Genomic DNA, 24,305 nt, shown 5'->3' with positions numbered 1-24,305 from the left:
CACTTTTAGAATAAAAGAATTTCTCTTATGCATCTAATTTATGCATAAAATCCATTTATGATGAAAATCATACTTTTAATATAAAAAATATCTTTTTTGCATATGTTTATGCATACAAATCATTTATGATGAAAATCACTCTTTTAATATAAAAGAATTTCTTTTATGCATCTATTTATGCATAAAAGTCATTTATGATGAAAATCACACTGTTATAATCAAAATAACAATTTCAATATACTTCCTTCTATGCATGGAATTTAATTCTAAAGAAAGTAACACTTTTTTAATAAAATATTTTTAGTATGCATTTTCTTATACCTAGGATGAAAACTAACACTTTAAGAATACATATACGATGGGAATTACTCTTTTTGAATTAAAAAATTCAAAACTTATTTTTCACAATTTTAGAAAGTTTTGCCATAACCTCCTTTGTATGGCTGACCATTTTTCAATGTTTAATTCTCTAAAATTAATTGGAAGTTCACCAAGAGTATTTAAATCATTCTAATGTAAACATTTTCTACTTATCAAAGCGAAACATTATGAAAAACTTGATTTTATTCATTAATCATTCATCTAGGATAAAGAATGGTTGGATTTACTAAAGAAGAGAGGGGAATGCCTTTTTTTCAATGAGGCATAACATCATTTTAGAGAAGACAAAAATCATAAAAACCATAAAATGAAATAGAAAAGAGAAGAATCTCCAACTTACAAGGAGAATTTGAGAGCTTTCCTTTGGCTTGATGGTTTGAGGGATCTACTCTTGTTTGAAACAAGAGTGGCCACCAATCTTTAGAAGAGGGAAGGTCAAAAACTAATGAATTATGAGTAAATTCACAGTTTTGGGCTCTTGGGAGAAGCAGGGTAACAGTGCAAAAAACACTATTAAGCTTCAACAAAGGGGGAGGCTTCTATTTATAGGAAAAAGTGAGCCTCTAACCGAGCAAACTGATTCTAGAAATTTTCAGATCAGTTTGGTCAATTTTTGACCATTTTTAGGTCAATTTAGCTCACTTTTTGGATCTAGTTGAAACAGGAGAGAGGAGAGATAAAAATATCTCATTATTTGGGAGTTTAAAACTCTCCCCCACATGGGAAATAGGTGCCTCCTTCATGAGGGGAATTCCCCCATACTGAGGTGTCAAAAATGCATCATTTCTTCTAAATATCTCTCTTTTTTAACTAATAACCTTGTCCTTAGTCAACTCTTCATAGTCAACTCTTCATCTTATGTGAGTATTTACTCATTTTTAGGGGGATTTTCTTTATTTCTTCCATTTATCTCCTCCACACATTTGGATGAATCTTATTGGCCCATAGAACCTTAATTTAAAATTTCAAAAAAATCTTGACCCTCAGGATAAGGCCTCTTGATTTCTAATGCACCTTCTGAAAATCTTTTTGAACTTTTGTTTCGGGGGAACTTATTTTAATAAGAAGATTATACTTGATTTCTAATGCACCTTCTGAAAATCTTTTTGAACTTTTGTTTAGGGGGAACTTATTTTAATAAGAAGATATATTTTTCCATCCAAAAATATTTAAAAACTGAATTACCACTCTCTAGAAGATTTTCTCTCTCTAGGCCAAAACTGATAGAAACAAGATCTTTTATATTTCTGAAGAGGGATTTGACTACAGGGGAAGATACTGGACATCCTGAGAGGCTGGGGAGGAATCTTACAGCTCTTTTGGGGTCAAGTTCTCCACAGGCTCCTTTTTAGTGTCCTTTATTTTAACCTTGGTTTTGACAGTTTGGTGGTGATTGTTTTTCTTGGGTTTAGAAGGTTTTGTTTCACCTTTTGGTTTCTGTTTTAAAACATGTTCTTCTACCCATTTTGAAGTGCGTTTATTTGCATTCTTTTTTACTTTTCTCGTGCCTTGGCTTGCAAGCATGTGAACACATTCAAGGGTACTCAAGATATTAAGAGTGTACTCTGCGGAGACAGGTTGCATTGAAGCAACTCGCCTTGGGCAATCTTGGAATATATGATTGATGCCACATCATTCACATATGGTTTGCAAAGTATCAATGATTGTGGGCATGAAAGAATTCCAAACTGTGCATTATGCCATTTTTTACGGTCCATGATAATAGAAACACTACAATGTTCGCTTAACTACTTCTTGAGTAGTTTCTACCCTTTGGATTGTTTCTCTTTGGGGCAAGGATAGTTGTAATACTAATGTAACTATATGGGAATTAGGACATTAAGCTATGTCGTGACCCAAGGTTTTGCAATATATGCAGTACAAAAGATATACCTAGGGTACACACAGTGGGGATGGGATAGATGTAGTGATGGCAAATGAACACAAGGCATTTCTCCCATCACTTTGAGAGGCATTAAGGTTGTTTGGTTTTGAGGGAGCTCATCCTCTCTTGGAGATTTCGGTTCAAAGCTTTTGAGCAAGGCTATATAGAATTTATGAAATAACAATTTTGAGATCAATTTTTCTTTACCCTCAGCTTTACTTGGTTTACAGGAGGAATATCTTATATCATGATCATCCACCATCATGTTGTTATCTAAACGTACTGCTTCTTTACAACATTGATGAAATAACAATTTTGAGATCAATTTTTCTTTACCCTCAGCTTTACTTGGTTTACAGGAGGAATATCTTATATCATGATCATCCTCCATCATGTTGTTATCTAAACGTACTGCTTCTTTACAACATTGATCAAATGTTTCTGTATTGGACACAATGATCAAGTTATGTAAGCTATTTTTCTTTATGCCCATCATGAAACATCTCTTCAATTGAGTATTGTTTAGTTTCTCCCACAGCTCACATCGTGAGTTTAAGATTTTTATCCGAAGGATAAAATCTTTAATAGTTTTATTTTGTTTTCGCTCAATTGAATATAGTTCTCTTGCTACACTCCACCGATCACCTTATCTTGAAAAGTCGTGTGGATAAAGGCTATTTTCAAGGTCCTAAAGTTTGTCTTAATTACAAGCATTAATGTGATGTACTATCGACTAGCTTTTCCTACTAAGCAAAGGTTTAATGCATGTACCTTGGTGGGGTAGTTTGGATTTCCAAAGGCTTCACATCTCTGTTCAAACATTTGCATGCATTGAATAGGATCAGTTGTTCCATCGTATTTGCCCATGATTTTAGAAATCTATACGGCTGTGTTTTTGTACGAGTCACTGAGGTTGTGTGTGGGTGCTAATGTGGGTAAGAACTCACTTAATCCTTGGGCAACCCCCCTTCCTAGATTAGTCAAAATGTCCAAGGTGTGGGCATTTAGGGGTTGCAAAGGGTTGGTACCTAGCATTTCTAAGGGTTAAGGACTTGTGATAGGTCTAGGCAAGGGACCAAATCCTGGAGGGATTGATGTGATAGGGGATGTAAAACCTGATGACACGCTTGTTGTTGGCATGGAAAATGGTATTGGGAGATGCATTTGGGCATGGATCTCAATGGCTTGAAGATTTTAGCCATTGGGTTTGAGCCCACGTAATCCCTATATCATTGCCATATTGTAACAGTGCTAATTGCTCCTTAATGAGCAAGCACACGTGTTTTTTTTTTACTTTTTTAGTTTTTCTTACAGCCCGTTTTACAGCCTCAGGGGGCTTGGTGCACCTTTCTCTAGGTCAAACAAGTGTCCGTTTGCCTTGATTTGCTTAGGCACTAAGCGCACATGAACGATTTCTTAGAGATATTTTTTCGAAAAAAGTGTGTGCCACTGGTGTCTCAGATGGAAGCGGTCTCAAAAGCTCATGTGAATGCCCTTAGGATAAACGTTTTTGAAAAAAGTGCATGCCAGTAGCATCCTAGATGGAAGAGAAGGTCTCAAAACCTATTTTCCATCAGTGTCTCAAGATGATTTTTTTTTCGAAAATATATTTCATGTTTTGTAGCCCGTTTTTTAATGTGTTCCAAGAGGAATTTGAAAAAACTTTGTATAAGAGAGTTAGTTGTAGTATTTTTGGAGTACTACAACTTTGTCTCTGTGATTTTTTTGTGATTTTATCGTTTAGATACTCAAAAAGTAGCCCGAATATGGTACGTGATCTTTGTCGGACTATTTTGGGTGATTTTTAGTGCTTTAAGGCCCATTTTTTATCTCGATTTCCGGGCCGAATTTTGGTAAGAAGCCGAAACGATGGTTTTTTCCCTTGGACGCCCAAGACCAATTTCGAAGAGCTCGATGCCAGCTTTTCGATGAGCACTAGAATGCGTTCATGAGATTCATGGTTTAGGAGATATGAGCCTCCAAACAAGGGTGTTTTCCAGACCTTTATTTTTGGCCCACGGACCTATTTCATAATCGACCGTGAAATAGAGGGTTTCACTTTCACGGATGTGACATGAATCTCACGGATTTTATGAATTTTTTTTTTACACGGGTCTATTTCATGGACATGAACTGGCAGGGTGCGGTTCACGACGTGAACTAGGTGGTTCATGATTTTTTTATGCGTGGGCCTGTTTCACGGACGTGAACTAGCACGATGTGAACTAGGTGGTTCACGATTTTATTTTATTTTATTTTTGCCCATGGACCTATTTCACGACCATGAAACAAAGGGTTTTACATACATGAAATGGATCTCATAAATTTTATTAAATTGATTTTTTTTGCACGTGGGCCTGTTTCATGGACGTGAACTGGCAGGATGTGGTTCATGACGTGAACTAGGTGGTTTACAATTTATTTTTATTTTTATTTTGCACATGGCCCTGTTTCACGGACATGAACTGGCAGGGTGTTGTTCATGAAATGGACTAGGTGGTTTACAATTTATTTTTATTTTTATTTTGCACATGGCCCTGTTTCACGGACATGAACTGGCAGGGTGTTGTTCATGAAATGGACTAGGTGGTCTACAAATTTATTTTTTGCGTGGGCTGTTTCATGACCATGAACTAGCAGGTCACGTTTTATGACGTGAACTGGATAGTTCACAGATTTTATTTTATTATTATTTTTTGGAGTCTAGTGGGAGATTTGAATTTCCTTAATTTAAAATTGGGGAGATATGGGCATTTTCCGAGAAAGGTAAATGGGAATAAAAAAGTCAAAACTTTTATGACACACCCTCCTTCATAAATGACTCCCAAAATGGATAAATTGACAACTCATTGGGCATCTTTTCATTCAATGCTCATTAGCCTTAATGAGTTATGGAAAAAAGTGCTTAAGAATTAATCAAAGATTAATCCTTTTACTAGTCCTTCCTCCTTGTGAACTAATTAAGTGCTCTAATCAACTACTAATCAGTAATTAATTCACATCATTGGATAGGGCATGGATTTGCTAAGCTATGTGCATCAACTAATGTGTAAATTAATCCATAATTATAGAGTAATTAAACTCTTAATTTTAATCTCTTCTCTTTATGCTAAATTAAGCAAAAGAGAAAAAAATTTCTCCAATTGATAAAGAAATTCATGTAATTAGGTGTTTTGATGCTCTCAAAACACTCAAAAACACTAATTTTGTCCTCTTACATGACCTAGAAAAACACATTTTCTAGTTTTTTTGCCTCTTGAGCTAGATTAATCACCCCTTAATGACAATAATAAGTCAATTAAGAAAGATTAGTCGATTTTAAGGGTTTTTAATGTTTTTGAGGAAAATTTTAAATGATTTACTCCTAATAATTGCTAACACTCTAATGCATACAAATCAAACAAAAAACACAAAAATCAAGTAAAAACTAATGATTCTAGCTCTATGTTTAACTCTAAAGAGAGCTAAAAATCATTAAAAATTGCATTCTATTGCATTTTTGAATGCAATGGAAGCAAAGAAAGCCTAATACATTCTATGTGCACACTTAACAAACATTGAAAACTAGATTAAAACTAACAAAACAACACATTTAAGCCAAAAAATCATTCTTAAAAAAATTAAAAAAGTGAGCTATTTCTCACAAAACCACACACAAATTGCCACCAAAACCACATCTTTTTTATGGTAAACTGTTAATAAAGACAATGGGCAATGGGTATGCGTAGATTAGAGAGAAAATAATGAAAAAAGCCAAGGGATAGCTTCGCGGGGGGCGACAGTGGCACCAAAAATGTTATAGCTCACCCAAATCCCCTTCAAAACACATCCAACAAGAAGATTACTTGGCAAGCAACAACCATCATAGGGATCTTTCCAATGGCCAAGCTCATAACCCTTGAGGTCTCTAAGCTCCATAACTCCTTGAGAAGCAATTTCCCCGCACCTCCTGCGAGCGTTGTCACATCACCGTGTTGCACTACGTGTACTCGTCCCCCCTCTCACCTCACTTCACTCATACATACTCACTAGCATGGATTAGAGAGAGATTAGTAAGATGATTAACAAGAGCATGACTCTATTGTACAATGGGAGAGTTCTTTATATTATGAGAGATATTCACTTATATACATGGCCATAAGTATTCACACTCACTTAAACTATGGTCAACCACACACTTTAGGCTCATAAGAGGCATAATGCTATTACAATGACTACTCTTGTAATATATCCATAAAGTACATCACTTGGGACTTCATTCTTCCTTGCACACGCTCTTGAAGCGAAAATCGCCATAAGCACTTCATCGGAACATTACGGGCACCCGTCCAAGTTGTAGATTTGGACACCATTGCTTCATATCTTGAATGTATGACCTTTTGGTGTGTCCACCTTGACTCTTTGATGTAAGATCTCAAAAAAGAAGTCTTGTTTTCTAAAGAGAGCAATGTGATAGTGTCCATATTGATTATGAGAAAATTAAGAAAGTGTGTTCTTAGGACCATCACTAGTCAAATCCTTTATGGGATTTATAAACTTCTCTAGACTAATTATGCAAAGATTGTTTTGCCTCTTTTAAACCTTTACAAAGGGGTGGAGAAAGGTAAGCACAATAAGTACAAGCCTATAGAGTGGATAGAAGTGTTAAATAAATGTTTTACTGATTTGAAACATGGGCCTACCTACAACTCCTATGCTCCAAATTATGGATTCAAGTAAACCTTTGTGAGACTGAAATGCATATGTAGTGACTATGCTATTGGAGTAACTTTATTTTAAGATGGTAGGCCACCAACTGCTTTTGAGAGTAAAAGCTAACTTACCCACATAGTAAATGGAGATTAAATTGCCAACTTATGAGAAATAAATATATGCTATTATTCATGCTTTGAAGGAGTGGAGACAATATTTGAAGGAGTGGAGACAATATTTGAATGGCTCTACTTTTATTGTTTATGTGGATAACTCATCTCTTAAATACTTTCACAACTCTCCAAAGTTGAGAGAGATAAAGGCTCATTAGTATGAGATTATGCAAGAGTTTGATTTTGAGATTGGTTATCAAAAAGAATCTATCAATAAGGTGGTAGATGACTTAATCAAGATTGGACATGTAATTTGGCTTTCTTTCGTTAATGATCCATTTTGGTCTTTATGATTCTTGTATCTAGGAGGCAGATTCTTTAGTAGAATCTAGGACACAGTTTAGGCTAGGATGACCCCTAAGATTATTGGATTGAGAGAGTATACTATTTGGAATGAACTACTTGTATATGAAAGGGAAAGGTCTATATACTCGATGTAGATGGTGTGTGCAAGGACTCACATCGTTTTTTAGTGTCATGACATGCCTTTTATAGGGCATCCTACGGTAGTAAATTAAGCATTTGGTAAGAAGAGATTTCTTCTAGCCAAAGTTGAAGGTCGATGTTGAACAATATTCTCAAAACTATCAACAAAGCCAAGTTAAGAAAGGTGAGTGCTTGAGACGCAGTGGCTGATTATATCGAGAAATACTTGAAAAGAAACGATAGAAAGTTTCATAAACCTTGAGGGGGAAGAATGCCATTTGGGTGATTGTTGATTGGCTAACTAAAATTTTGTTGAGAAGTTATTTAGCCTTTATAACTTAACACTCGATATTATCAATGATCGAGATTCCAAGTTCACTTGGTGCTTTGGTGTGAGGTGTTCTAGAAATTGGACACTAAACTGAGTATGAGTTTATCTAACTAACATGAGGCTGATGGGTAGACATAAACATGTGAATGAGACCATGGAGGACATGTTGCATGCATATGTCTCTGTGAGGCAATCTGATTAGGAAGAGTATCTTTCGTTAATAGAGTTTGCTCATATAGTGCTAAGCATTATGCTACTAAAGATGATCCCTTTTATGATAATGTATCGCTATGATTGGCTTAGAGAAAGTCCTAGCTGGTGTTGTGGTTGACTTTTTCAAATGGCAATAAGGGACACTAGAGTTTACAAGAGATAGCATAAAGAGTGTGCAAGATAAAGCACAATTTTATGCTAACCAAATGGCAATAAGGGACACTAGAGTTTACAAGAGATAGCATAAAGAGTGTGCAAGATAAAATTTGACTTTTTCAAATGGCAATAAGGGACACTAGAGTTTACTAGAGATAGCATAAAGAGTGTGCAGATAAAGCACAATTTTATGCTAACCAAAATTGACCAATTAGGGTCCTAGAAGATGGTTAATGGGTTTAGTGGAGAATTCCAAGATTCTCAAGTAGCATGAATTGGAAAAGTCTATAAGTCATTTCCAAGATTTGTTGGACCTTATTTGATCTTAAAAAATATTAATACAGGTTGCATCTCTCTGGGATAGAGTACGTGTGAGTCTTTCATGTTAGCAAGGGTGTTGCTTGAGATAATTTGATTTTTAACCATGAGCTCATGAGACTTGAGGATCTATTTGTCTATGTTCCCCATGAATCAGTAGCTAATGTGGATCATAGGGATCGCACCCTTAGGAATACGACTATTCCTAAGAGGTTGATTAGATGGAGGGATCGTATGAATGAAGATAACACTTGGGAGAATGTTGCTTCACTCGGATGCCAATATCCAGATTTGTCTCCTCCCAATCTTCTTCTCATTAGCACAGGGAGAATGTCATGCCTCGTGTTAGGACATAAAATGGCTAGTATTAGAGGCCGATCGTACATGCCGACCAGACGTGGTTCTTATTGTAGTACAAATTGTTCATAGGGCTATCTAGTTGGGTTTGTGGCTCATTTGTGTAGAGTTGTCTTGTGAACTTTGCCTTGGGAGTGGGGCCTCTCGAGGAACACACCTTACGATGCCCACTAGCTAGTTGCACCAGTGAGGACGATCGTGGATTGGGGGGTGCGTGGTATGGGACACCCATGCCTTGAGGGTGCAAGCTTGCCAGGGTTGCCTTGACCATAGTGTATGTGGTTTGGAGTCTATGGTTTGGTGGCGAACCCCTTTATGCTCACTTGTTCGTGTGATCAAATGTGCATGTTTAGAAGCGCTTCTCGAGCATTTAACCGTGAGTATCAATCTTGACACATGTATGTTGGGGTGTTTCATTTCTCCTTTCATGGGTCTCCATTATCACCATTCAATCAAGCTTGGCCTTTTTGCTCATTCACAAATAGTGTAAGAAAACCTTTATTGGGAAAAAACTCTAAAAGCACATAAATCCATAATATTGTGGAGGAAACCATGATCAAGTTACTGATTGGTCAAGAACCCTAATCAAGTAGAGGCCTTGGTCCTATGACAATCAATCTCTTAAAGAAGACCATAATAGTTCATATTTGTTGAATTCGTTAAAACTTTGCAAATGCAAAGCGTATAGGTGTGTTTCTTTGTTGACAAAGGGCCACTGGTAACAAGGTCCCAATTGGCTTAAATACAAGAAAACCTGATGTGGATCGCATGCTAAAGTGATCATAGAATACCCCAAAACGTGAAAAGTGCAAACTTGTGCAAGGGTGTCCGGCCAAAAGCAAATGTGGTTTAAAACTTTACTTTTGCCAGTCCGCGCCACCTGGCTCATATCTTTGTCCGGCCGCCCAACTGTCAACCCGTTGTTTGTTATACCCCCTACTTCCGTGAGCACAGTGATACTCTTAACAAGCCCCCTCCCGCAGACTCCAACCCTTACCCTAGCCCCTCAATACCATCGGAATCTAATTTTCCCCCTTCACCATGAGCAGTAACAGCGCATCAGACCAAGGTTTCTCCATGCCCGATCTTGGCTTAGCTTTGCCAGGTTAGCTTTTATCTTGATCGTTAATCTGTAGAAAAATGTTCAATTAGCACGAAATTCTTGCATCGATCAGCATGAAATCCTTGCATATAAATGATCGAAATCTATGCATAAGAATCCGTTTTTCTGTGGACCATTTTGATCTGATTAGCCTTGCATCTATTTTTCTGTGCAACAGTTACCAATCAATAGGTCAATATATCTATTTTCAGGGTCCGATCTAGCTGCATTGTTCTTTTCTACATGCCATGCCTGCTTCATCACCACATAAATGGATTTTCAATGGTATTTTTGCGTGTGGGGGATTTCTGTTCAATAGATTTATGACGATATTTTCGTATAGGGTTTTTTCTTTAAAAGTGGTGTTTGCATGTTGGGGATTCCGGGGCTCTTTTTTAATGGAACTTTTATGGTATCCTTATGTACGGTGGGTTCTTTTTTATGGTATGTACATGTTTTCTCATGTGTTATCAATGGACTCGTTTGATGGTAAGAGGCCTTTTTCTCATGGATTTTTAATGTTTTTTTACCTGTAGGTCTTACAGCAACAGATGGTGCAGGGCTTGTCAATGTGCTGAAGGTCGATCTCAATTTCATTGATTTGTTTGTGGGTTTCTCTTACGTGTCAAGTAGCCCTGTAAAACAAGGGTTTTCTTTTGCCCCCAGGACAAGCCACAGACCCTTGCAGGACAGCAGTCAAGCGTGCTCGATGCACTTGCCCCTAATGTGAAGAAGCGTGTAACTGTTCTACAAGAGATCCAAGTGTGTGGCTCAACAGTTTTCATTGATTTTCCCCCCCATTGTTCTTGAATGCCTTTTTGATGTGGTTTTTTCGTGTGCCAGGCTCAACATGATGAATTGGAGAAGAAATTTTTTGAAGAAAGAGCTGAACTAGAGGCTCGCTATCAGAAGCTGTATGAACCATTATACAAAAAGGTAAACTGGCTTCTCCTGCATACGACATCACATTTATTGACTGCTATTTCTAGTCCATGCATGTATGTATGCAGGCATGCCACTATATCCATCAATTGCTGTTTCTAGGCACTGTATGTATGAATTCATGAATATGTGCTAGCATATTCATCAATTTTTGTTTCTCTAGGCTATATATGTATGCATGTATGCATGCATGGTCCCATATATATGCATACATGCCATCATATTCATCAATGGCTGTTTCTAGGTGATGTCCCTTTCACCTTACTACAGCCTCAGATAGTTCAGTACCTGCTTTAAACCTTTGATCAGACTGCTAGTATATTGGTTAGTTTGCTAGATCTTCAAGTTTTTGTAGTTTTTGTAGTAAGACTGCCTCAAAGAATTCCATATGTCTAGATTTGAGTTGATGTTTTGTTGATTTAAAGTAGGAAGCAAGTGTTTTTCTCCATATGTGACAGTTGTGGGGGAGGCAAGTATTCTGGCCCTGCTGTATAAATGGCTGGGGGAGGGGGGGCGGTGGTTCCTTATAAAAAGGGGCCTTACTTCCTCTCTTTCTTTCTTCCCTTTTTTTTTTTTTTTTCTTCCAATTGGCCTTAGGCCCAAGATCCTCCTGTAGTTATCATTTTTCACCATTGGTAGGTGCTTTTTTATCAGCCCGTAGGGGATGCTGCTGAGGAAGCACCATGTTGGGTTTTCAACCCCAAGACTCTTGGTCCTAGACAAACACCTCTATCACCTCATTGGCCTTACTTCCTCATTTTTGCATCCATGCTCTCAGCATTTTGCCTCTGTTTAAAGCCCATGTCCAGTACAAAAAACAGCAGAAAAGTTACTTGTAGTTTGGAGGAGGAGAGAAATAATCAGCACAGAGGTAGTTGGTTTCTTTATATTTCTTTATATTTCAGCATGCTCGTATCTGTAAAGGAGTGGGTTTTTGGGGGGGGGTGTGTGTGTGTGTGTGGAGAGAGAGAGAGAGAGAGAGAGAGAGAGAGAGAGAGAGGAGGGGGGGGGGTCTTGGCCATTTGGACCCAGTGTAGTTGACAGTTTATGTTGTCTATGTTTACATTGCTACAAGAAAAAGGGCTAGACATCAAAATTTTTATGTTGGTGAAAGGATTTTGGGAGTGTTCTTTTGCAGTTTATGGCAGTTTAATGTTCAAGCCTAGATGGAATTACATGCAAAAATGTTTTTGAGTGGCGGCTGAAGTTGGAGCAACACAAAGAAGAGCGGCTTTGAAAAGCAGCTGATGATAGTGCGATGAGGCAGAAGTACTGAAACCGATCCCGTCAAGTGGGAAAGACTCCGTTGGACACCCACACGCTTAAAAGCACAACTTTAAAACCACAAATTTAAAATGGACAACTTAAAACAACTTGAAATTTAAATGAAATGAAATGGAAAGATGGACACCACCACTGGGGCCGGAACGGGCCGACCCCCCCCTCAATATATGATATATTTATTGGGAGTATTTAATAAATACAATGCTCCATGGGTTCCAAGAACCAGATAATGTCCATGTACATATGAAAACAGTACCAAACAAATAGGCTCGAATTTCGATGTAGAAGCTCGAAGCAGAACGGCCACTAGTGTGGTCCAATCTCTACGGTCCTGTGCTTTCACTGGACTCCGCGGAGAGCGCCTCACTAGTGTTTCGAGACCACGCACAAACAGGCGCTCTCGTACTAACGCCTGGCTCTCCCGATCTCAGCACCTTTGGACCGAGGTTCGCCAATATAGCTTGGACAACCCGGCACCGAACGGGTGTGGCCGTAGAGGGATGAATCCTTTAACAGATTTAAGCATAAAATACTTTACTGGAATCTGAAATTCACTTACTTGTAAATGGTTGATAGAAAACCAATACTTGTGGAATGATGAAGTCACCCAGGAGATGCGAAGTTCCTTTGATGAAGACTTGCCTCGTGGTGAACCACCAAGGCAAGTACCACCGCAAGAAAACCACAGCCGCCTGCTGTGAGAGAAGAAGTACAGCTTACTGGTGGTGGATAATGTCCTGGATGCAAGACGCCACTTGTGGGTGATGCACACGCAGCCTGACGATGTTGGACACACAGCCAGTTGCTTTGGTGGGTTGCGTAGAAGGAAGGGGATGCAGTCGCCTGAGGGTGGAGAGCTGCTGGCTGGAAAACAGGCGCACAGCCGGTTTCTTTGATGGTGGGCAGCCCTGCTGAATGACCAGCGCAGCCACCAACCTGTTGCTTTGGTAGTGGGCAGCCCTACTGAATGACCAGCGCAGCCACCAGCACCTGAAATAGAAGCGCCTGGCTGCAATGTGATTGGGGCAGAAACATGGCCTTCCGCCTGCAGCCTGTGATGATGCAGCCACCTGTATGAGGGTATGCGCAGCAGTAAGAGGGAGATGGCAGCCGCCTGCAGATGGAACGCACAGTCCAGCAGAGGAGCATGCGCAGCAGTCTTCAGTCGCCTGGGAGCCAAGAAAAATACACAGCCGCCGGTTCTCACGTAGGGTGGAAGCGATGGAGGCTACGCTTGAAGAGAGCCTTTTTTTTAAAATAAGATTCATGTGGAGTTTAACTCCACGCTTGCATGTGGGTGGGGGAGTTTGGGTAGGTGCCCATGCCCACCCCCACACTCACTTAAAGTGGGGCTCCCCACCTTGGCCTCTAAGTGGGTGCCCAAAGGGGGTGCCCACTTTTAACTAAATGTGAACACCTAACCTTATAAAATAAGAGGTTAGAGATAAAATAATAAAAATAACATGTGCAACATACTTACCACCTGTTCACATGCACTAAAACTCGTCAGAATACAGAGCAGACTTCACGACTCACTGGCAGGCGTCCCCGCTCAGTAAGTAACACGTCAAGCAGGCAAACACACAAATACATGTCATGCGAAAACAGTTTCAAGCATGCAAAATATGTGTGCATGTGCAAAAAGTAACATGGACATATCTCCCGTTCATGGAACAAGTACAAAATATCTGTCGGCACAAAACTGGCACGACATAAAAACATAAAAACCTGGTCTTCCTATGGAGTGACAGTCCCATAAGTAAGACACAGTTCCAGGCACGAGTTTCCCTATGGTGTGACAGTCCCATAGGTAAAACACGGCACGAATACTGGCTCTTCCATGGCGTGACAGTCCCATGGATCGAACACAGTCCAGGTCATACACGGGTGGCACTGATCTGGCTCTCGTCCATACGACACCATCCTGCTAACACGGGTGGCACCGGTCTGGCTCCCGTCCATGTCAGCAAAATACTGGCCTCTTCACATGAGACACCGGCTTGGCCTCAAGTGAACGAGACGCAAAAACTAGGAATGGACCAAATGGTCGGCCAATTGGTGACATCCCCCCGGGCTTCTAAAGAGTTGACCTCAACTGAAAAGCCTCAAGATATGCCTGCAACAATTGCGGATAATCTGCAAAATAATCCTCATTTACCCACTTGGCATCAATAGGCAAATAATTCTTAAACTTCACAAGGTATCTCCTGGAAAGCTTTCCTGCAGGTAGCTTTCTCTCCTTGTGAAAAACAATCTGTTCTGGCTTGAGGATCTCCTCAAGCTCTTCAATCTCTGGCGGATCTTCTGTGACAGGCTCATCAGGATCTGGCCCCACATATTTCCGAAATAGACTCACATGAAAAGCATTGTGAATCACACTTCATTGATCTTGTGAATCACCTTGAAGGGTCCATAATAGCGAGGAGAAAGCTTAGGATATGATCCTTCTCGTCCTGGCCTCTTCCGAAGCCTAGCCTTCTCAAATTTCAGCAATACCCAATCACCTTCTTTGACTTCCATGTCCCTTCTATGCTTGTCAGCAGCCATTTTATGCTTATCCTGAGATCTTGCAATGGCTGTCCGCACCTGACCAAAGGCAACATCCAAGTCACGAACATATTCATCAGCTGCAAAAATCTCATCCTTTGTACGAAGGATGGGTGGCAAGACGACTCTGCCATAAATAATCTCAAACGGAGCCTTTCCTGTGGAAGCATGGATTGTATTGTTGTAGGCAAACTCAACAAGTGGAAGATACTTCTCCCATGCACTCTTTTGATCTGCCACATGACACTTCAATAAATCCAAGACGGCTGAATTTGCAGCTTCACTTTGGCCATCCGTTTGGGGATGATAAGCTGATGAAAACTCAAGCTTAGTACCCATATTATCAAACAAAGCCCTCCAAAATAGGCTTGTAGTCCTGGGATCTCTATCCCCAACAATGGATTTAGGCATACCATGATGCTTGAAAATATTAGCAAGAAAAAACTTTACCATATGATCAGCTTTAATGGTTTTCTTGACGGGCAAGAAATGAGCTTGCTTGCTAAACCTGTCCACAATAGTCCAAATAGCATCATTCCCATGCTGGGATCTAGGCAAATCCATAATAAAATCCATCGTGATACTTTCCCAAGGTTGCGAGGGAATAGGCAATGGCTGAAGCAAACCTGGAGGCTTTTGCCTGTCAAATTTCACCTTTTGGCAAGTAATACATGCACGCACATAAGCCTCAATGTCTTTACGCATGCTTGGCCAAAAGAAATACCTCTGAATCATGCGAGTAGTAGGCATAATACCTCTATGACCGACATAAGGTGGAGCGTGACATTCGTCCATAACCTTTGGACGCAAATCCTTCACCACACATAGGCAATTATCCTTCATAAGATAACCCTCATTGATAACATAAGAGGCATGTGAATGACCAGCCATCAAATCAGTCCATATATGGCAAAAATCAGCATGCAAATGATACAAATCTCTCATAGTAGATAGATCTCCATGAGAGGCCACTGAGACTGCAGCAATATAAGGCCTCCTAGATAGTGCATCGGCCACCACATTTTTCTTTCCTGGGGTATGCACAATCTGAAAATGAAACATGGAAAGAAAATTTGCCATTCTCATCTGCTTCTCTGAAAGCTTGGTTTGAGATAGAAAGTATCTCAAGCTTTGATGATCTGTCTTGACTACAAATTCAGCCCCAAGAAGATAATGTTTCCAAATCTTTAAGGCGTGAATTACAGCCAAGAGCTCTTTCTCATAGATATCCATATGAAGCTCAGCATCATGCAAACGACGGCTCTCGTATGCAACTGCATGCCCTTCTTGATTTAGGACAGCTCCTATGCAATCACCACAAGCATCACATTCAACCACGAATGACTTGTGCAAGTCAGGAACAATCAATACTGGACCACATATGATCGCATGCTTGAGTTGCAAGAAAGCATCCTGTTCCTTTGAAGTCCATTTGAAAGCAGTTTTCTTCTTCGTGAGATCATGTAGAGGAGTGGCAATCATAGCAAAATGCCTTATGAAACGCCTGTAATACGAACATAATCCCAGAAAACTACGTACTTGATGTACGTTTTGCAATTCGGGCCAATTCCGAATGGTCTCTATCTTTGCAGGATCCATTGTAACTCCATCCTTGGATACAATATGTCCCAGATAATGAATCTTTGAAAGGAAAAACTCACTTTTCTTGGCATTGACGAAAAGTTTATGCTTCCGCAACTCTTCGAACACTATGACCAAATGAGTTCTGTGTTCCTGCTCATTCTTGGAGAAAACCAAGATATCATCAAAGAAGACTCTTGTAAACTTGCGATGGGGTCGGAATATCCTATCCATCATACGATTAAAAGTAGCAGGAGCAATGGTGAGACCAAAAGGCATTACCAAGAATTCATATAATCCGAAGGCTGTCCTGAATGCAGTCTTATGGACATCTTGTGGCACCACGCGTATCTGGTGATAACCACTCTTCAAATTAAGTCTGCTAAAGCAAGCTGAGCCATCAAGCTTATCCAAGATATCATCAATACGTGGAATTGGAAATCTGTTCTTGATGGTAAGCTTGTTCAAAGCTCTATAGTCTACACACATACGGAATGATCCGTCCTTCTTTTGAACAAGAAGCACAGGAGAGCAGTAAGGTGAGGAACTGGGCTGAACCAAACCTTTGTCTAAAAGCTCATTTACTTGCTTCATGATTTCTTCTTGTTGTGCAGCACTCACTCGGTATGCGGGTTTGTTAGGTGGAGAACTACCTGGCACAAGATCTATGCGATGATCTTCGGGCCTTTGGGGAGGTAGTTCACCTGGCAATGAGTCAGCAAAACAGTCTTTGAATGCATTAAGAAAATTCAGCCTATCATTAGACATAGCATCCACATTTTGATGATTTGGCACAAGACTATCATGCACAAAAACCAAGTACGCAGAAAGACTCTTTTTCATTGCTTTATTAATTTGGATGTGTGATACAACTGGGATAGAATCCCCTTCTTTGCCAGCATCAATAAAATGCATGCGGCCTTTATGCATAAAAGAAATCATATTAGACTTGTAGTCTTTGCGGGGCTCAAGCCTATGGTGCCACGGCTTGCCCAACAATACATCACATCCATTCAGTGGAGCAACTAGGAAATGCTCATTATCAAGGTAGTCCTGGATATGGATACGCAACTTTCCAATCAAAGGGGTAACCTGCACCTCTTTGCCAATAAATGCAGCTTCAGCTTCAATCTGAGGTCCCATGTTTTCAACCTCAATACCCAATGTAGCTGCCATTTGCATAGAGATGAAATTGTCAGTTGCACAGTCATCAAACATGAAGAGTGCGGGCTGATCCTTGATTTGCCCCCAAGCCTTGCAAACCATACGCTCTTTTGCATCATGACCTGTATTTCCTTGTACATCAAGAACTGCATGTACATTAGCTTTGGTGTGCTTATCCTCGTGCTTTGATTTGCGATCTGGGCATTGCCGAAACATGTGGTCTTTGCTACCACAAGAAAAGCATTTTCCATCCTTGGCATATTGCTCTCTTTGCTCCGGGGTTAGTCCAAATTTGTTCTTCCTTGGGCCTTGTTCTTTAGATGTGTTATTTTCAGCTTTACCACCCTTGAAGGGCTCCCGGAAGTTCTTTTTAGGTGGCTGTCCACCCTTTTGCTGATTTGGGACAGCCTTGTCCTTCCCCTTGGAACCTCCTTGATCCTGCTTAATCTTGAGCACCAATTGCTCCGTAGCAAGAGCAGAAGCTGTGAGTTGTTGCAACGTATGTTTTGGGTGCAATTCAATACCCGATCTATATGCTGGTTGCAGTCCAGAACGAAACTTCCTCTTTCTTTCATCCTCTGTGATTTGCATGAAGGGAGTCACTTCCAGCAACACTTTCCAAAATTTGTTAACATACTGTTGCACACTCTCATTATCTTTTTGTTCCAGCCTGTCCCACTTTTGAGTGAGAGTTTGCTCCGCATTGGGTGGCAAGAACTGAGCATAATATCTATCTTTGAATTCCTTCCAAGTAGAAATGGGATCCTTGGTGATCTTTTCAGTGATCCACCAATGAGCAGCAGTCCCTTTCAAAAACATGCTAGCATGGCGCACCTTTGATTTTTCTGTGAAATCCTCATCGCTAAAAGCAATGTCGAACTGTGCCACAAATGCTAACACCTTAGAGGCATCATGTTCACCATGAAAGACATCAAATTTGACAGATTTATCACCTGCTTTGAATTCCTTGAGCTTCCTAGCATGAGGCTCATGGTCTTCTCTTTTTCTTTTCCCCTTATCCAACGGGGTAGCCCTATCTGCATGGGCTCCATGGGCCGTCATGGAAGCTTCATGGGGCACGGTGGCATGTGCTCCACGAACCCGAAACTCAGATGCATGTGACTTACCTGCATATGGCATGGTCTCTCCATGAGACAACTCAGAAGGCAAAATTTTTCTGGAAGTAGACCTGTCACCATGAGATACATATCTTGCATGCATGTGACTTTCATGCCCTCCATGAGCACTGGCATACATATATCTGTCAGGCTTAGTGCCTTGGGGAGAGGATGCATGTCGAGAGGTGACAGTCACCTCTTCCTTTTGCATAAAAGATTTCAGCCTTTGGGATGCGGGATCTCCATGCTTCAAACGAGGTGGATTTCTGAATTTCAGCTCTCCGTCATCCCCCTCTTTGATATCACCTTTGCGAAGGAGATAGGCAAGTGCCAACTCCCTTGGTTTCTTGCCCACTTCACGAGCCATTGATTCAAAAGTTACATCAACCATAGCATCAGCCTTCCTGGCTTCAATAGCACTTTGTAGATGGGGATCTTCATGCTAAAACTTTAATTCTTGCTCTTGAGCCTGCAAAAGTTTTCTCATATGTTCCATTTCAGCCCTCATAGTATCAGGCTCTTGTTCAAGCATAACTGTCTTTCCTGGAGACAGTTGACCCTTGGATTCACTATCAAGAACCCTTTCAAGGGGCTTGTGCCTACCACGCAGGGCATCAGACCCACGAGAAGCACTAGATGGACCCCTCGAATTTGGCACTTCCAAAGGGTTGCCTTGGCTGTCCATTGTGTTTTAAGTTTGCTAAAAGCGGGATGTCCAGTACACAGGTTCGTTTCCCCACTAGAAAGAGGGAAACAACCGTGCTCTGATACCAATGAAACCGATCCCGTCAAGTGGGAAAGACTCCGTTGGACACCCACACGCTTAATAGCACAACTTTAAAACCACAAATTTAAAATGGACAACTTAAAACAACTTGAAATTTAAATGAAATGAAATGGAAAGATGGACACCAGCACTGGGGCCGGAACGGGCCGACCCCCCCCCCCCCCCTCAATATATGATATATTTATTGGGAGTATTTAATAAATACAATGCTCCATGGGTTCCAAGAACCAGATAATGTCCATGTACATATGAAAACAATACCAAACAAATAGGCTCGAATTTCGATGTAGAAGCTCGAAGCAGAACGGCCACTAGTGTGGTCCAATCTCTACGGTCCTGTGCTTTCACTGGACTCCGCGGAGAGCGCCTCACTGGTGTTCCGAGACCACGCACAAACAGGCGCTCTCGTACTAACGCCTGGCTCTCCCGATCTCAGCACCTTTGGACCGAGGTTCGCCAATATAGCTTGGACAACCCGGCACCGAACGGGTGTGGCCGTAGAGGGATGAATCCTTTAACAGATTTAAGCGTAAAATACTTTACTGGAATCTGAAATTCACTTACTTGTAAATGGTTGATAGAAAACCAATACTTGTGGAATGATGAAGTCACCCAGGAGATGCGAAGTTCCTTTGATGAAGACTCGCCTCGTGGTGAACCACCAAGGCAAGTACCACCGCAAGAAAACCACAGCCGCCTGCTGTGAGAGAAGAAGTACAGCTTACTGGTGGTGGATAATGTCCTGGATGCAAGACGCCACTTGTGGGTGATGCACACGCAGCCTGACGATGTTGGACACACAGCCAGTTGCTTTGGTGGGCTGCGTAGAAGGAAGGGGATGCAGTCGCCTGAGGGTGGAGAGCTGCTGGCTGGAAAACAGGCGCACAGCCGGTTTCTTTGATGGTGGGCAGCCCTGCTGAATGACCAGCGCAGCCACCAACCTGTTGCTTTGGTAGTGGGCAGCCCTACTGAATGACCAGCGCAGCCACCAGCACCTGAAATAGAAGCGCCTGGCTGCAGTGTGATTGGGGCAGAAACATGGCCTTCCGCCTGCAGCCTGTGATGATGCAGCCACCTGTATGAGGGTATGCGCAGCAGTAAGAGGGAGATGGCAGCCGCCTGCAGATGGAACGCACAGTCCAGCAGAGGAGCATGCGCAGCAGTCTTCAGTCGCCTGGGAGCCAAGAAAAATACACAGCCGCCGGTTCTCACGTAGGGTGGAAGCGATGGAGGCTACGCTTGAAGAGAGCCTTTTTTTTTTAATAAGATTCATGTGGAGTTTAACTCCACGCTTGCATGTGGGTGGGGGAGTTTGGGTAGGTGCCCATGCCCACCCCCACACTCACTTAAAGTGGGGCTCCCCACCTTGGCCCCTAAGTGGGTGCCCAAAGGGGGTGCCCACTTTTAACTAAATGTGAACACCTAACCTTATAAAATAAGAGGTTAGAGATAAAATAATAAAAATAACATGTGCAACATACTTACCACCTGTTCACATGCACTAAAACTCGTCAGAATACAGAGCAGACTTCACGACTCATTGGCAGGCGTCCCCGCTCAGTAAGTAACACGTCAAGCAGGCGAACACACAAATACATGTCATGCGAAAACAGTTTCAAGCATGCAAAATATGTGTGCATGTGCAAAAAGTAACATGGACATATCTCCCGTTCATGGAACAAGTACAAAATATCTGTCGGCACAAAACTGGCATGACATAAAAACATAAAAACCTGGTCTTCCTATGGAGTGACAGTCCCATAAGTAAGACACAGTTCCAGGCACGAGTTTCCCTATGGTGTGACAGTCCCATAGGTAAAACACGGCACGAATACTGGCTCTTCCATGGCGTGACAGTCCCATGGATCGAACACAGTCCAGGTCATACACGGGTGGCACTGATCTGGCTCCCGTCCATACGACACCATCCTGCTAACACACGGGTGGCACCGGTCTGGCTCCCGTCCATGTCAGCAAAATACTGGCCTCTTCACATGAGACACCGGCCTGGCCTCAAGTGAACGAGACGCAAAAACTAGGAATGGACCAAATGGTCGGCCAATTGGTGACAAGTACAGCAGCAGAGATGCTTGGAGGGTGAAAATCAGGAGTGTCTGCATTGGCCCTGCTTGACAGACTTGGCTTCTCTAGGAGCACCAGCGTGTTAGGGGGACCTTGCATTATTAAGAGGAGTTGCACACTACTTACGCTTTACAGTAAGACAGCAAGCATAACAGGCACAAGTGGGAACGCGAGCTCCATTGTCTCAATTTGTGTTTCAGTTTAGTAGGTGGACTTTCCTTTGAGAGGATTACAAAGGGATTGGGCATCAAATTTATGTTTTGGTACAACCTAGCCATTCGCTGGCCACATCAAACCATCACTATTAGTCAAGCACTTTAAACTCCAAGGGTTTAGTGCAGGTGGTTTGGTATTCATGGTTGCAGCGTGGTATTGTGTTAGTTTAAGTCTGTTTTATGATGGTTTTATTGTATTGCTGATGTTGCAGCGGTACGAAATCGTCAATGGCATCACAGAAGTTGAAGGTGCTACTGAAGAAGTCACTGAGACCAACGCTTCAGCGGAAGAAAGCAAGAGTGCAGGTTGCTTACAATTAGCTATCTATGCAGAGTTGCTTTGCATGGTTTTTGTTCGCTGCATCAGAATTGGATTATCTCATCACAACATTGACAGTTGGTTTAGATACTATATGGGTTGTTAAACTTCAGCAATTATCTGACAAATGGGCATATGGTTTCAGTGAAAGGAGTACCTGAGTTTTGGTTGAGTGCCATGAAGACGAATGAAAGATTGGGTATTCAGGTACATGATGTGTGTTTGTGTCTGTGTCCTGTTTTTGCTGCACATAGGAGTAAGATTGTTGACTTTTGTGTAAGCTTGACTTGGTTCAAGGTTGGTGCAGATCACTGAGCGAGATGAGGAGGCTCTGAAGCATTTGAGAGATATCAAGTGGTCCAAGATGGACAATCCGAAGGGTTTTAAGCTGGAGTTCTTTTTCGACACCAACCCTTATTTCAAGAATACTGTGGTATATTTCGGATAAGGATAGGTTATTGATAATACTTGGGGAAGAGCCCATCTATAATGTTTGGATTAGCAAGTATGTATTGGGTATAAAGGCAAGTTAATGGGATTGTTCCATGCAGCTGACCAAAGCATACCATATGATCGAGGAAGATGAGCCAATTTTGGAACGAGCAATTGGGTAGATAAGTTAGCCTTGGTCTACTCTCTTGTCTGTGATCTTGCATTGTTGCAAATGCATGTCTTATAGAAAAGACTATGTGAGGTTTGCAAGGGATTGTTTAGAGAACCAGCGTCATGCTAATGGTTATCCGATTTAATCTCAGAACGGAGATTGAGTGGCATGCTGGCAAGAACTTAACACAGAAAGTGATGCGGAGAAAGGTCAGAAAGGGTGCGAAGAATACAAAGCCTATCATGAAAACAGAAGCATGTGAGAGTTTTTTCAACTTCTTCAGCCCACCTCAAGTACCTGAAGACGATGAGGACATCGATCAAGACAAGGTGTTTCAGCGGCCACATCTGTGGCTCCAACCTTTTTGGTCTGCTTGAAGATTTCCTTGCAATACAATGAGGATTACCTGCGGTTTTTTTTTTTCCCCTTTGTGTAAGTTGGAGTATTATATGATCTCAATTGCAAGATATGCTGCAGTTCATGACTGTTCTGATGTTGTGTTCTGCAGGCAGAGGAGTTGCAGGATATGATGGAGCAAGATTATGAAATCGGGTAATGCTTGAGTTTAGCTGGTGCTTCTTCATGCTTCATGTCACAGCTATGGAAAGTTTGACTTGATCTCTACATGTTCAGGTCGACGATCAGAGATAAGATTATCCCACATGCAGTGTCCTGGTATACAGGAGAAGCACTGGAAGGAGAAGAATTTGAGGATGCAGAAGATGAAAGTGGAGACTTGGAAGAGGACGAGGACGAGGACGAAGATGAGGATGAGGATGCGGATGAGGATGAAGATGAAGATGCTGAACAGGAAGATGATAGAAAAGGCTAGGAAATGCTGTGATACCATCACAATTTTGAGCTCATGGTATGCCTCCTCTATGGGTCATTCCCTCTTTGAAGTGAGATAAGAAGACTTGTCACGTGAATGCTTGATTAGGGGAGTCAGTCTAGGGGGAGTGGATTGACAGGAATATTAAGGCAGTTTTTGGTTTTCTCCTTACAAGCTGGCCAACCAGCTATTAGAGTGCAAAGAGTAGCAATGGTGTGTTATCAGCCTCATGGGTTTCCTTATTATGAGGCCTTTCTAGAGACTCTCTATTTATTCATTTGTGGTTTTGCGATTACTCAAGTTCTTTTCTTTGTTTTTTGAGTTAGGGATATCCTGCCATCATGTTAATCTGACAAGGGGTGTTGCCTATGAAAATTCATTTGTCTTTTCTGGCCTCTGGTCTACGATGAGGGATTTAGACATGTAAGAACTTTGAGTACCTGGGATATTATGTCTCTCGACAGTTTTATAGATACAGTACCATGTACATGTTTGGATTCGACATACTGGTCATGCCGATTTTCCAATGGAGGCATGCCATTGTTGCAGTCCAAACCCTAGTTTGTGGCGATTTACTACCTTATTTTTTTGATCCGACGATGGAATTCTGTGTGCGCCTAGCGAAGGTATCCACTACAATATAGTAATTCTGTGTGTGCCTAGTGATGGTATCCACTACAATATAGTAATTTTGCCAATTGGGCTACTGTTACAATAAAACATTTTCTAAACTACTACTGAAATACCATAGAAAGGACAATGTATAAACAATATTTTCCACGTGAGTGCTATGCCC

The 24,305-nt window shown here is 41.3% G+C and overlaps 1 protein-coding gene across 1 annotated transcript; it reads left to right on the top strand.

Annotated features, from left to right (window-relative positions):
• The first annotated feature begins 9,856 nt into the window (after positions 1–9,856).
• Positions 9,857–24,004, top strand: LOC147633727 (nucleosome assembly protein 1;1-like). Its single transcript, XM_086804745.1, has 11 exons — positions 9,857–10,037; positions 10,571–10,614; positions 10,701–10,796; positions 10,878–10,970; positions 21,967–22,060; positions 22,219–22,280; positions 22,381–22,506; positions 22,625–22,683; positions 22,829–23,006; positions 23,186–23,229; positions 23,311–24,004. The coding sequence occupies exons 1-11, from the start codon at positions 9,974–9,976 to the stop codon at positions 23,507–23,509; spliced, it is 1,059 nt and encodes a 352-aa protein (XP_086660871.1). The 5' UTR covers positions 9,857–9,973; the 3' UTR covers positions 23,510–24,004.
• Positions 24,005–24,305: the final 301 nt, after the last annotated feature.

This window comes from Cibotium barometz, chromosome 11 (genome assembly GCF_041138505.1).
Source record: "Cibotium barometz isolate CiBa-2024 chromosome 11, ASM4113850v1, whole genome shotgun sequence".
Classification (NCBI taxonomy): domain Eukaryota; kingdom Viridiplantae; phylum Streptophyta; class Polypodiopsida; order Cyatheales; family Cibotiaceae; genus Cibotium; species Cibotium barometz.
The sequence above is the reverse complement of the archived record's forward strand: the minus strand, read 5'-3'. Positions and strand labels throughout refer to the sequence as shown.

Bases quoted from the DNA above. Each gene is read 5' to 3' on its own strand.
- LOC147633727 (XM_086804745.1), top strand. From the start codon at position 9,974: ATGAGCAGTAACAGCGCATCAGACCAAGGTTTCTCCATGCCCGATCTT. The intron at 10,615-10,700 runs GTCGATCTCAAT...TTTTGCCCCCAG, and splicing joins GGCTTGTCAATGTGCTGAAG to GACAAGCCACAGACCCTTGC. The intron at 22,061-22,218 runs GTTGCTTACAAT...ATATGGTTTCAG, and splicing joins GGAAGAAAGCAAGAGTGCAG to TGAAAGGAGTACCTGAGTTT.